General features: G+C 39.0%; 1 protein-coding gene across 5 annotated transcripts in view; it reads left to right on the top strand.

The window, feature by feature from the left end:
* LOC148020887 (DNAJ heat shock N-terminal domain-containing protein) overlaps positions 1–10,654 on the top strand; it is a 99,004-nt gene extending 88,350 nt beyond the window's left edge. The window contains exons 16-19 of one of the 5 annotated variants that reach the window (XM_087698684.1): positions 9,225–9,356; positions 9,451–9,693; positions 9,777–9,836; positions 9,934–10,653. In XM_087698684.1, the coding sequence (XP_087554810.1) occupies positions 9,225–9,356; positions 9,451–9,693; positions 9,777–9,836; positions 9,934–10,167 (669 nt within the window). In that variant the 3' untranslated portion in view covers positions 10,168–10,653. Of the gene's footprint in view, positions 1–8,923; positions 8,992–9,224; positions 9,357–9,450; positions 9,694–9,776; positions 9,837–9,933 lie in introns of those variants that run through there. The other 4 variants (XM_087698685.1, XR_015694647.1, XM_087698688.1 and 1 more) reach the window with 4 other exon arrangements.
* The last annotated feature ends 2,240 nt before the right edge of the window (positions 10,655–12,894 follow it).

A 12,894-nucleotide genomic window follows, 5' to 3' on the forward strand; every position in this document is an offset into this window, starting at 1 on the left:
GATGATACACAGTGTACATTTGCAAGTGATGCAAGAAAAGTACAATTGCATAAGTTACATGTTGTTTACAATTGATGTATGCTATCATGTGGTGCATCATTGCAATGAGGTGTTGTTTATGCTCAGCTTATGCATTAAAATGCGTCAGTGGTCAAAACAATGTAGAGTTTTGGCATGTGGATACATCCCTTGTGGTTCTAATTGTGATTATAATTTATGTGTGTGGATTGTTATTGGTTTAAGTGACTAGAATTTCACATGTAGAGGGCATGAGCATGTTTAAGCAATAGGTGCACATGTTTAACTACGATACCAGCATGGATTTCTAGTAGTGGTAACGGATGCTTTGGCACATTATAGTGCAATTGAGGACAATTGCAATAATTTCAAGGGGGCGGTCTATCACTAGGACATGAAATTTAATGCTTTGCTTACCATTTGATTAAAAGTTAATCAAATGTACAAAGGTGTCTTACACATGTAAGGTGCAAGTCAATTATGTCACAGTGTGGGACCCGGAACCTTGAGATATTAGTTGATGCCAAAGGTAAAAGTTGTAATAAGTTATGTCTAACAAGTACTAGGTGGTACATAGTATTAGATTTGGACCTAGATGAGTTTATTGGCCACTAATATCACTGGTGACATCAAAGATTAGGCATTAATAATTAATAATTGCTGGTCTAAGGGCTAATAACTACTCAAGGAAACTTGGAAGATAAATTAGGCTAGTCAATTTAATTATTGGCTGGTGGAATCATTTTTTTGGGCACTAGAATAATTATTAAATTTATTTTCAAATTTAATATTCTGAAAATTAATTTAATAAGTTGGATCGTATTGGAAAATGAGATTAGAAGGCTACCACTTGGCAAAACTTACCGATGCAAGTGAGAAAAATCTTTTTGGGGGCTAGTGTAAGTTATTCCAAACATTATGAAAGAGAAGGAGGCTGTTAGAGAGCAAGGAGATGCTATTGACTTGATTTTCATCTACCAAGGACCAATCCTATACCAAGTGACAGTAGTTTGGAGCCCTGCAAACATTGTGAGAGATAAGGAGGCTATTAGAGAGAAAGGAGATACTATTGATGTGATTTGCAACCTCCAAGGACCAATCCTATACTAGGTGACAGTAGTTTGGAGCCCTTCAAGTGCAAGTCATAGCAGCCCAATGTTCTTCTAGTGTAGTGATAGCATATAGGAGGAGGCAACAACCTTTCCCGTGGTCCTAAGCTATAAGTGACAGCTTCCATGACTCTTTGAGTAGGGCAGTAGTTTTTCAGCCTTTCTTGCAATGAAACTCTAAAATTTATCTCTCTACAGCATTTTCTCTCATCTTATAGCCATCTTCCTAGTTATCTTAGCAAAATTTAGCCATTTGAGTCATCAGAAGTGGAGATATTGGATAATCTCTACTATAAATCCTAATTTACACAGAAATTAGGGCTTGATCACCACCACGGGATGCATGCTCAGAATTGAGTGTCTAGGACTTAAATTCCAGGATCCAAAATTAAAGAATTTGAGGGAGATTTAAGAGGCCAGCCAACCCATATCAAATTTGGGGCTTAATCTATCTTTCAAGGAGGGTGAAGGTCAAGCCCCAAGCAAACCAAGGGACAAATTTGTTTGAAGACTTGTTGGTCAATTTTGATAGTAAGAGACACTTGGATTAGCGGAGGAGATCTGAGAAACTCAGATGTCATGGACACGCCATGATCAAGTGTACGGATTAATTCTTGCTCATACCATATGAATCCACACCTCATGCGAACACACCCTTAACAAGACATTCTCGAGCCAACCGTGTGAACCGTTGCCATGTCATGGCCTACATCATCGATGATGTCATCATACAACATTCTAGAATATATTTACTTGCCCTCCAACACTTATAAAAGGAGAGGCTCACCAAAGAGCTCCTCAGTCTTGCCAATGTCAATCTTAGGAGCTCAAGGAGTCGAGACCTCTAAGTAAGTAACTTCGAGTTTCAGTTCTAGTTATTGTCTAGTCATGGTATCTAGTCGTGTCTTGTCTTGTCTTCCATTTTACTCTGCTATCTTGTCACCTTGTAATCTTGTAGTACGAGATCTTGTCTAGTACTATCTTGTATCTTGTTCATCCCCGTCGAGGAAGATCTTGTAATTCTGATATCTTGTATCGACACCTACAATCTCGGGCTGTGGAATCATTCATATCCTATCGAGTCCTGTTGTCTATATCTACGGTCTCAGGTTGTGGGATTTTTCGTATCTGGTTAAGTTATCACTGTACCTTGTGCCTTTACATGGGATTATCTTGTAGTCAGAATTCTTGTGACAAATCTTGCATCTAGTTTGGTCTCTCGAGCACAGTCTAGTGCTCCCATAACAATTTGGCAAGAGTACTTTTCGGCCCTACTGAACACCATGGAGGCGATCCTTGAAAGAATCGTGGCCTCCCTTCAAAACCTCCAACAACAAATTCAAGTCTTCAATGAACGACAAGTGCAACTTCAAATAGAACACCCTATGCATCTAGACCATGTGCTTCAAGAGATTCAAGACCAGATCCGAGACTTGCATAACAACAAAGAAAATGATTAGATCATTCCGCGTGTTTATCAACCCCCAATAAGAGAATCGAAGATCAATATGTCAGAGAAGTTCAATGGTGATTGTTCAAAGTTCAAGGGATCCTACAACAAGTAAAGCTCTATATCCACATGCAACTAGATAGGTATCCAGATGATGCTTCCAAGGTGGGATTCATTGGGACTTTGCTTTATAGTCAAGATTTATCATGCTTCGCCCCAATCTTGAAAAATAATATGCCAATACTTCATAACTATGAGGCATTTCTTTGCGAGCTCACTTCCACATTTGGAGATGCAGACACTGGTCGAGTAGCAAAAACAAAACTTCAAAAGCTATGACAAGGTAACCGCCCTGCCTTTGCTTATGTATTTGAATTTAGGCATTTAATCTATGACCTCAATTAGCATGAGGAGTATTTTATCAACCAATTCAGATGGGGTCTTCGAGATGACATCAAGGACCTCATGCTTACTATGCCCGAGGCAAAAACACTCAATGATTATATCATGCAAGCCATCCAATGTGACTATAGATTTTTCGAGAGAAAGCAAGAAAAGTGAGAAGAATTAAGACCTTGCTAATGAAACCCAGCCCCAATCAGAGACCCAATCAAAGAAGAAACTAAGCCTGAACCGATGCAAATAGATAATATCAAATTTTAGCCCTTGACCCCACAAGAAAAGCAAAGACAGAGAGAATCATCTATGCCTATATTGTGGAAACCTTGGACACATCACCTTAAATTTCCCAAATAAGAGGGCAAGAACCCCAAGAGTTACTGCAACCATCCTCAAGCAGGAAAACGAGGATCTCTAGTTGTAAATGAGAGCGTACAACCGGATCTTGATATAAGAAAGGGTCTCTTGATCCCATCCACACCCATGGAAACTTTCCTTGTCATAGTCCAAATGATCTTGCTAAGAAAGGCCCTTTCCCTCAAAGCCCTGGTCAACTCCAAGGCCTTCGCATGTTTCATTGTTGATGGCCTTGTAAACAAATACCAGATTCCAATACTCCAAAAGACCAATCCTACAACAACTGAAGTCATGGATGGAAGACCTCTAGTATCTGCAAATATTACCAAGGAAATCCAGCCACTCATGCTAACACTTGGCGATCACATGATTGGGTTAAGCAAAAGATTACATGTCATGAAAATCAAGGAAAGTCGGTATATCTAGAAGCCAAAGCCTTTATGCACACACAACAAGATAGGAACCGACCTATATGATATATCATATACCAAGTCAATAATCTAGTAAGGATGAGTCAATCAATCTACCAAGCCAGCATCAACAATTCCAAGATGTCTTTGAAAAAAAGAATGCAGATCTTTTGCCCGAACACAGACCATATGATTGTGCTATAGAACTCCATGAGGTTGCTCAACTATCTTTTGGACCCTTCCACAGGCTATCCCCTGATGAACTAGCTGAACTACACAAGAACATTGATGAGAACTTTGCTAAGGGATTCATTAGGCACTCGAAGTCTCCTGTTGGAGCCCCAATTCTGTTCGAGAAGAAAAAGACGAGTTACATCAAATGTTTATGGATTATCAAGGACTCAATAAGATAACAGTCAAGAATCGATACCCTTTGCCATTGATACCAAAGCTCTTGGAATGCCTTCGAAAAGCCAAGATCTTCACAAAGATTGGTCTACGAGGGGCTTACAATCTTGTACAGGTCAAAGAAGAAGACGAATGGAAGACAACCTTCCACACAAGGTATAGTCACTTCGAGTATGTTGTTATGCTATTCAATCTTACCAATGCTCCTACAGTGTTTCAACATATAATGAATGATATCTTCCGAGAGCATCTAGATGATTTTGTAGTTATATGCTTGGATGATATCTTGATATTCTCAAAAAATCCAAAGGAGCCTGAGCACCATGTAAAATTAGTTTTGGAAAAGCTTAGAGAAAAAGGACTATATGCAAAACTTGAAAGTGTTTTTTCCATAAGATAGAAGTGGAATTCTTGGGGTACAATGTCTCCCAGAGAGGAATCTTCATGGACTCCAAGAAGATCAAGACTATTCTTGATTGGCAAACACCCATATGTGTCCACGATGTCCAATGTTTCCTTGGCTTTGCCAACTTCTACAAGATATTTATCAAGGATTACTCAAAGATAGTCACACCACTCACCAGATTCACAAGAAACTCAAAGTTCTCATGGATCCCAGAAGTCGAGAAGGCCTTCCAAACCCTGAAGACCGCTTTCACCACTACCCCAATCCTAATCCACCCTGATCCTACCAAGCCATTTTTCTTGGAGACCGTTGCATCTAACTATGCCTTAGGTGCCATCTTGTCCGAGCATGATGGTCATATACATCCAGTGGCATTCCACTCAAGGAAGTTCTCCCCACCAGAGATAAACTATGAGATCCATGACAAAGAACTCCTTGCCATTGTAGATGCCTTTGATACTTGGCATCATCACCTAGAGGGTGCAGCCCATAAAGTTATCGTCTATATAGATCACAAAATTCTAGAATACTTTGTGACAACCTATATCCTCAATCGAAGACAATCTCGTTGGAGTAACTTTTTATCTAGGTTTGACATTGTCATCACCTATCACCGAGGGTGCCAACAATTCCAATCAGATGCTTTATCAAGAAGATCCTACCTGGCACCTAAGAGGGGAGAGTAAGCTTTTGACCAACAATGAGCAATACTACTCAAGCCAAAGCACCTCCAGCTAGCAGCCATCTCTAGTTGTCACCAAGACGACCCTACCTTGATCCAATTAATCCATGACACCTTGCCGTATGATGATTTGGCCAACAATGTCAAGAGAAAAAATCAAGAGGGAAAAGGAAATGAAGTTTGTGAGTTTCAGGAAACTAATGGATTGTTATAATATAAGGATTTACTTTACATCCCTCCAAGAAAGCGGAGACTCTAGGTACGCCAACAACGCCATGACACCCAAGCAGCAAGACACTTTGGAGTTAATAAGACCTTAGAGTTTATTTCAGGAGATTTTTGGTAGCCCCAAATGTGGAAAGAAGTTAAGGAATATATAAAATTGTGTAATACCTACAATAGGGCCAAGGTACCTCGTCACAAACCACATGGCCTCATGCAACCCTTGTCCATTCTAGCACAATTTGGTCTTCTCTGTCCATGGATTTCATAACAAATCTTCCCAAATCAGACAAATGTAACTCTTTTCTTATTGTGGTAGATAGGTTCACAAAAATGGTACATTTCATCCCTACCACCAGGACCATCACAGGCGTAGCTACCGCTAGACTCTTCCTCAAATACATTTTCAGATTACATGGACTCCTACATGACATCATTAGCGATCAAGATTCCCAATTCATATTTAGTTTTTGAAAGACCCTTTGCAACCTCCTTGAAGTCCAAGTTAAGTTATCCACAGCCAATCATCCAAAGACTAATGGTCAAACAGAACGGGTAAATCAAGTCTTGGAACAATATCTTCATTGCACCATCAACTACCATCAGAATGATTGGTTTGAGTTGGTGCAACTACCATCATGATGATTGGTTTGAGCTCTGGCCCTTTGTTGAGTTTGCTTATAATAATAGTATCCATGCATCTACCAAGCAAGCTCCTTTCTTTGCAAACTATGACAAGAATCCAAGGATGGATGTACATCTCTCCAATCAAGTAAAGAACCTTGCTGCCTAAGATAAAGCTCAACACCTAGCAGATTACACCAAGAACTCAAGCAACAAATCCAAAAGGCTCGAGCCATACCATAGCTCACCACTGAGGGGGGAGAGATCTAATTCCCCATCACCTGTCCAAATTGAAGATCATGAAGAATTTGAGGTCAACGAGCATGTCTTAGACTGGAGGATCTCATGAGGCCGATTGGAATACCTTGTTCATTGGAAAGGATATGACATCAATGATCGCACTTGGGAACTTGCACAATATCTCCAAGGAGCACCTCTCAAAGTCTAAGAATTTTAGAAGAGGGATCCAATGAAACTTGAACCAAACCACCAAGCCGCTCCTTGTGGAACTCATCACTAGAGAAAGGGGTTATGTCACAGGCATGCCATAATCAAGTGTACGAATTAATTCTTCCTCATGCCATATGAATCCACATCCCATGCAAACGCACCCTTAATAGGACATCCTCAAGCCAACCATGCGAACCAACCCTTGCCATTTCATCATAGAACCTTCTAAAAGATATGCCATGTTATCGCCTGCATCATCAATGATGTCATCATGGAACATTCTAGAATATCTTTAGTTGCCCTCCAACACCTATAGAGCTCCTCAATTTTATCAATGCCAATATTGGAAGCTCGAGGAGTTGAGACCTCCAAGTAAGTAACTTTGAGTTTCAGTTCTAGTTCTTGTCTAGTCATGGTATCTAGTCTTGTCTTGTCTTCCATTATACTCCTATTGTCTTGTCACCTTGTAATCTCGTAGTACGAGATCTTTTCTAATACTGTCTTGTATCTTGTTCATCCCTATCGAGGGAGATCTTGTAATTCTGATATCTTGTATCCACACCTACGGTCCCGGGTTGTGGGATCTTTCATATCCTATGGAGTCCTGTTGTCTATACCTACGGTCCTGGGTTGTGGGATTTTCTGTATCTTGTTAAGTTATCATTGAACCTTGTGCCCCTACATGGGATTATCTTGTAATTAGAATTCTTGTAACAAATCTTGCATCTAGTCTGGTCTCTCGAGCACAGTCTAGTGTTTCCATAATAGTTGTACTCCATCCATTTGCATTAAAAGCTAAAGAAATACTGCAAGGGGTGCCAGTTTTGGGGCCATTAAGCTATCCATTGTCCAAAATTAAAGTGGTGAAGTGTGCATTTTCACTTTATGTGAATTTTATGCTTGCTGTAATTGTTGATTAATCCGGTCATTACCACCCTCTGTGAGGAGGAAGTCTAGTTTCACCAAATTAGCTTTGCTCGAGCTATTGAGATTGGGTTCTTGTAGTCTGTTTAAAATGGCCCTTAAAATCTCACAAATTGTTATATGGGAATCTTTTGTTGTTTAGAAATCTTGTACTAGTTCTTCAAAATATGTATTTCTACCAATTATCTTATGAGCATGCACTAAGCTTATATCATTTTTAGAAGAGCTCAATGTGCCTCATCCAAATTGGTGGGAGGAACACATGCAGCTCAGGAAACTGCAGGCGGTGCTGAGATGGGTGAGCGAGGAGGGAGCTAGCATGACCATAGCAGATGTAGAGAGCAGCCAAGGGCAGCACAGGAGGCTGCAAAAGGGGAATACATGTAGGTGAGGGGAGTTTGCAAGGAGCAAGGTAACTGTGAAACGTTGCACCCTTGAAATGTTGCATTTCAACATCAGCCATGTCACCTTGGGTAGGTCCTAAGTGAAACACCTTCATGAAACGGTAGAATCACACATTTAAAATATGTATGTTCACCAGGTTTGTAATAGAAATTGTTCTTTCCCCTTGGAGTGAAACGGATGTGTGAAACGTTGCACACCATTTCATGCCTGGCAAAACGCATCCCATGGTTACCATGGCAAGGAGGAAGGTAGGAGCTGGACTGGACAACCAAGGGAGATGCTCTTAGCTGCTGTTTAATCTGAGACTGATAATTCTTGACATCTGAGCTTGTTCTAGCCATTTTGAGTCCATGCGATGTCCTTTTTCAAAGAAAGGAGTTCTGTGAATAAATCCCTTAGACAAATTAGCTTGAGGCAAATGTATATGTACTTCTAAGTCATAACAAAAAATATCAAACGAAAAAATGAAAGGCTTGTACATGGCCTGAATGAACAGTGTCGTGTCCTGGGTTCTGATGTCATTAGTGACATTGTTTGGGTTTTTCAATTGCATTACACTAAGCCTTTGCAGTTGGCCACCCAGATTTTGAATGTTGGTCTTTTCAGGAAGGATTGTGGGGGAATGGTCAAACAAAAGAATAGAGAATAGCCTTACCTATCTGAAAGTGGTGCCTTAGAAAGTTCTGGCATTTTTGGCAAGAAAGTCCATGCATCTTTGGGGTCCATCCATTGGTTTTTCCGAGGCCTGCATCAGAGGCCCAAGTATTAGCATTATAGGGAAGGACAGTTGTATGAGAGAACCCTGCAGACTCAGTCTTGATTTGCTTAGGCTAGCAGCATAAAGACATAACTCAGGACTTTGATCTATCCAATGCGTCGCTATCTACCTGTTGTATAATCTCTCTGGAGGCTCTTTGTTCCCAATAAACTTCCACTAAGTGTGGTTGGTGTTGAACCAGATGTATCTATTAGAAATTTTCCAGAGATACTAGAGAAGTATTGATTCCCTGACCTTTTGAAGGTATTTTCCAGAGGTATTGATTCCATGACCTTTTGAAGGTATTTTCCTTTTGGAATGAGGTTCAACTGGTAGATGGAGTTTTGAAGTTCAAAGCAAACAAAAGCTGGTATGTCCCTCCCTCCTAGGCAGCTCCATTCAACATGAGAAAAAGACAGTACCCAAAAGCTCTTACAAAATAACAGCAGAAAACAATTGGCTTTACATCCATTTGGTTCTGTATGAATGAACTCAGCACTGCCTTGATACACTTAGCATCTTCAGGAGTAAGCCAACTAGTCTGCTTTCTTCTCCTCTTGGTTGCTTTCATATTCTAACAGAACTAAGTCCCAACATACCCAGGTCTTGCGTCAAGTGAAGGATAACTTGACAAATGTTGACACTGAAGATATTCATCCTCAGCTTTCTGTTGCAGTCTCAGCATTCAAGGAGAAAAGATTAAATCTTGCATGGCTTGATGGGCTGGTTCAAAAGGTATTGAAATTTCTTCTTAGATGATCTGAGTTAATTACTACTGTATTTTGGCTGGATTGTGTTTTTTGATGCTTATGTCTTTTCTGTGAAACAGGATTTATGCTACTTTTATCTGAGCTCTGAAAAAGTGCATGAGACATGTGGACCTAAAAGCTTCCCAGAGCAGATTGATGTGCCTCAAGTCTTCATTGTTCGCTATAGACGAAACCCAAAAGACCAGGAGAGGATCTCAAAAAAGAAAAACCATTTCAACACAATTTGGACCAAACTTATGGAGGATGAAGATCTTGCATCTCAAATTGTGGCTAAGTACAATGGATCGCTTGAGGTTGAAGAGGTACCTTTGGGTTTTTGTTGCCATCTTAACAATTTGTGTGTGTTCATAGATGTGCATGCTAATAATATGTTAGATTCTAGCAGATAATCACTTGGCTGTCAAGAATGATTCAAGAAGGGGACACCCAAGATCTTCTCTTTTATGTGAGTCTTACTAAATTATGCATTCACTTTGTTGATCTTGTTTTTTGGGGGGGGAGTATAAGGCCAATAACTAAGGATGAATCTGTGCTTTATTTAGATCAAGAGAGCTCCTGCTTTGGTTAATGAAGAATCAAAACCAACTTGGTTGGTTGATGCACATACATATGTATCAGGCAAGACTGAAGGGATGATAAATAAGTGTAAGAGACTTTATCGAATGGCAATCGATTGTTTGAAGGAGCCTAGCTTTGTACCTGCTATCGTTCTGGTGATAGCTCTTTATGTTGGTAGTCAAATCCTAAAACCCAAGCAAACCAACAGGTTAAGCTAGTGGGTGCTTATGCTTTCCAATGGAGGCAACTTGAAGTTTTGTCTTTGGTGGATTAATGCAATGAACATTATTAAAAAGATTGAAACCATATTTCCATCTAGAAAGTTCCAGTTTAGTATTGTATTATGAACAGACTGAAGCCATAGTTTTTCAATTGAGATGTATTGAGCGGAGTTCGTTGAAAGCCTTTGTGAATGCATTTGCCATGAAAACTCCAGTGCGGAGGGAGCAATAGAGAGCTTAGTTACCTCGTGTTTAGAAAGCTGTGCAACTTGATCATGATGCTATCCTGCATGCTTGACATGACAAAATACAATATTGAAAGGTGCTCCTGCAACTTCTTGGTCTTGTATTACTTGGACAGGGAAAAAGGAACCAATTAAATGACACCACCCCTTAAAGATGTCACATCATGCCTCAACTTGGATTGGGAAAAAAGAGCCAATTAAATGACACCACCCCTTAAACATGTCACATCATGCATCAACTTAGTTGTGAAAAGGCAGCTCATCATTTATACTTTGTTGGCTTGTGATATGATGTTCAAATTGATGTATATCGACATAAAATGTGTTAACATCACACTTCCATTTTACCCAACATTACTCAACATCAAATCAAAAAGTTAATTAACATTAGACTTGCTTCTTCCCATGGGTGTTAACATTGTGGTGGGATCATTTTAGTTACCCCTTTGTAAATCCACTTTTTTCTCATGGTGAATGTCTTGCTTACTTACATCATTCCATACGTCTTCTAACTTGTGGAGTCCAATTAGTTTAAGTTCCTCAATCTACTTATCCATCATTTGAAGATTAATTGCAACATCCTTAAGTTGACTCACATTTAGGTAGAAGTAAAGGTCTACCCTTTCCCAAGTTACGCTCCAACCTATCTCTATTTATACTAAGGTGAAACAGAGTTGTCTTTTCTAGAGTAGCTATAGCATTCTCTCTAAAGTTTAAGATTAGTGATTGACAATTGATTTTATATATGATTTTTAAAATCAATTATATATGATAGACTTACTCATGCACCTATCACAAAAAAATCAAATACTTAATATTCTAAATAATTAAGTCAAAATTCACTTTTGCTAGTCTTCTCCCTACAATATTATCTAACAATTTGCGACAATTTGAAATAGCCTCAATACATAAATAGATGTCTTGCTAGTACAAACCTCTAGCTCATCAATCACTTTCTTTGAAAATTTATTAATCTTTCCAATAGTACTTTTCTATGGGTTTATCTTTATAAGTCCAGGGTTTCTGTAACACAAAATGGTACAATGATGAGGTATTTCCAAGTATCTCAATACTCTAGTTCTTATGAGTGGGGTCCTTGAAATTTTAGTGATTCTCTTCCTTAGAAGTGGTTACCTTCTAATAAAAACCATAAAGTCATGAGCATTGGCATTATGTATAAAAGCAACCTATCCTAGTGAGAAATAAGATAACTCTATCCAATGGACCCTTCATAGATTGTAGTGAAAATTTTGATTTGGTAAGCATAGATTAGTAGGTGAGTACAACTTTAGGGGCCGTAAGTCAAGCAAGACCCATCATCATGAGGGATGGAAAATTGATGGAGAGATGAACATCTTTTCCATTATCTAGAATAGTGCTTCTTGGAATTGATAATTCACAGAGTTACAAGCCACTTTGTAAACGAGGATAAAAATCTTCCTTGGTTGGATTGAATCAAACATTTCTTGGCTCATACCAACAATAAGCTTATTTAGGAGATAACTAAGCCTTTATTTATAAGCGCACTCGTTTCTTCATAATTTTTTTTAAAAGAGATTCCTACTCCACAAAGCCCTTTCCCTTGATAGGCCTAATACCACATGTAATTAAACAAAAGCTATACTTCCATGAACAACAATCTAGTGGTCTTTTTTTGGGATGATGAGCTTAATCGGTCTTGGAAGTTTTGGTTCTACTTCATGGGGAAATTTTTGAGAGTTCACCCAATAGTAATCTAACACCCATCCAAGACCATCGCTTGTTGGTAGCCAATTAAGAATGAGAGAAACTAACATTATACTTATTCAAGGAGGTGAGAAATAAGCAAGAGTTTGCATCGATCCCTTTGTCATATAATAGTCACATTCCAATCCTCTAAATTAGTGTTAATATAGCTGCTAATCTATCAAGGGTGATCTTGTTCAAACAACTCTTCCCAATTGTTCTATTGTAAAAGCTATAACTTCTCAGGCCCACCCATCCATAGAAATCAATCATTGGGATTGAATTCTCCCACTTTTCACATACACTAGGGCATTATTTACTTTTCTAAATAGTTTGTGCTACCACACTGAGAAAATTAACTATAGCTTTCTTTTATAACCGTTACACAAGGTTCCTTACACTTCATTAGCACAAAACAAACTATTGAAAAGTATTGAATATATATACATTATGCATTGAGTGGCAAAAGTATCCTACCTAGGATATGACCTAGGTCTTCAAAGGTTATGCCATGGGTGATCCCAATCTCATCCTAAGATCCAAAGGATTTACTTACTCAAAGTTTGACTAAGCTCTCCTACACCTCACGAGCTCTTATTCATCATGAGGATACTATTACTTGGTCCTTTTGTCCTAAAAGGTACTCAAACCACCTCCTTCACCATAAGGTGAAGGCCATAATCTCAAAAGTTGATTTACATTGCTCAATTCTCCTTTATTTTGTGACACTATCAATGTTGTCTCATGTTTCGCT

Source organism: Lygodium microphyllum, chromosome 18, assembly GCF_053477565.2.
Source record: "Lygodium microphyllum isolate KBCC chromosome 18, Lygodium_microphyllum_v1.1.10, whole genome shotgun sequence".
Classification (NCBI taxonomy): Eukaryota; Viridiplantae; Streptophyta; class Polypodiopsida; order Schizaeales; family Lygodiaceae; genus Lygodium; species Lygodium microphyllum.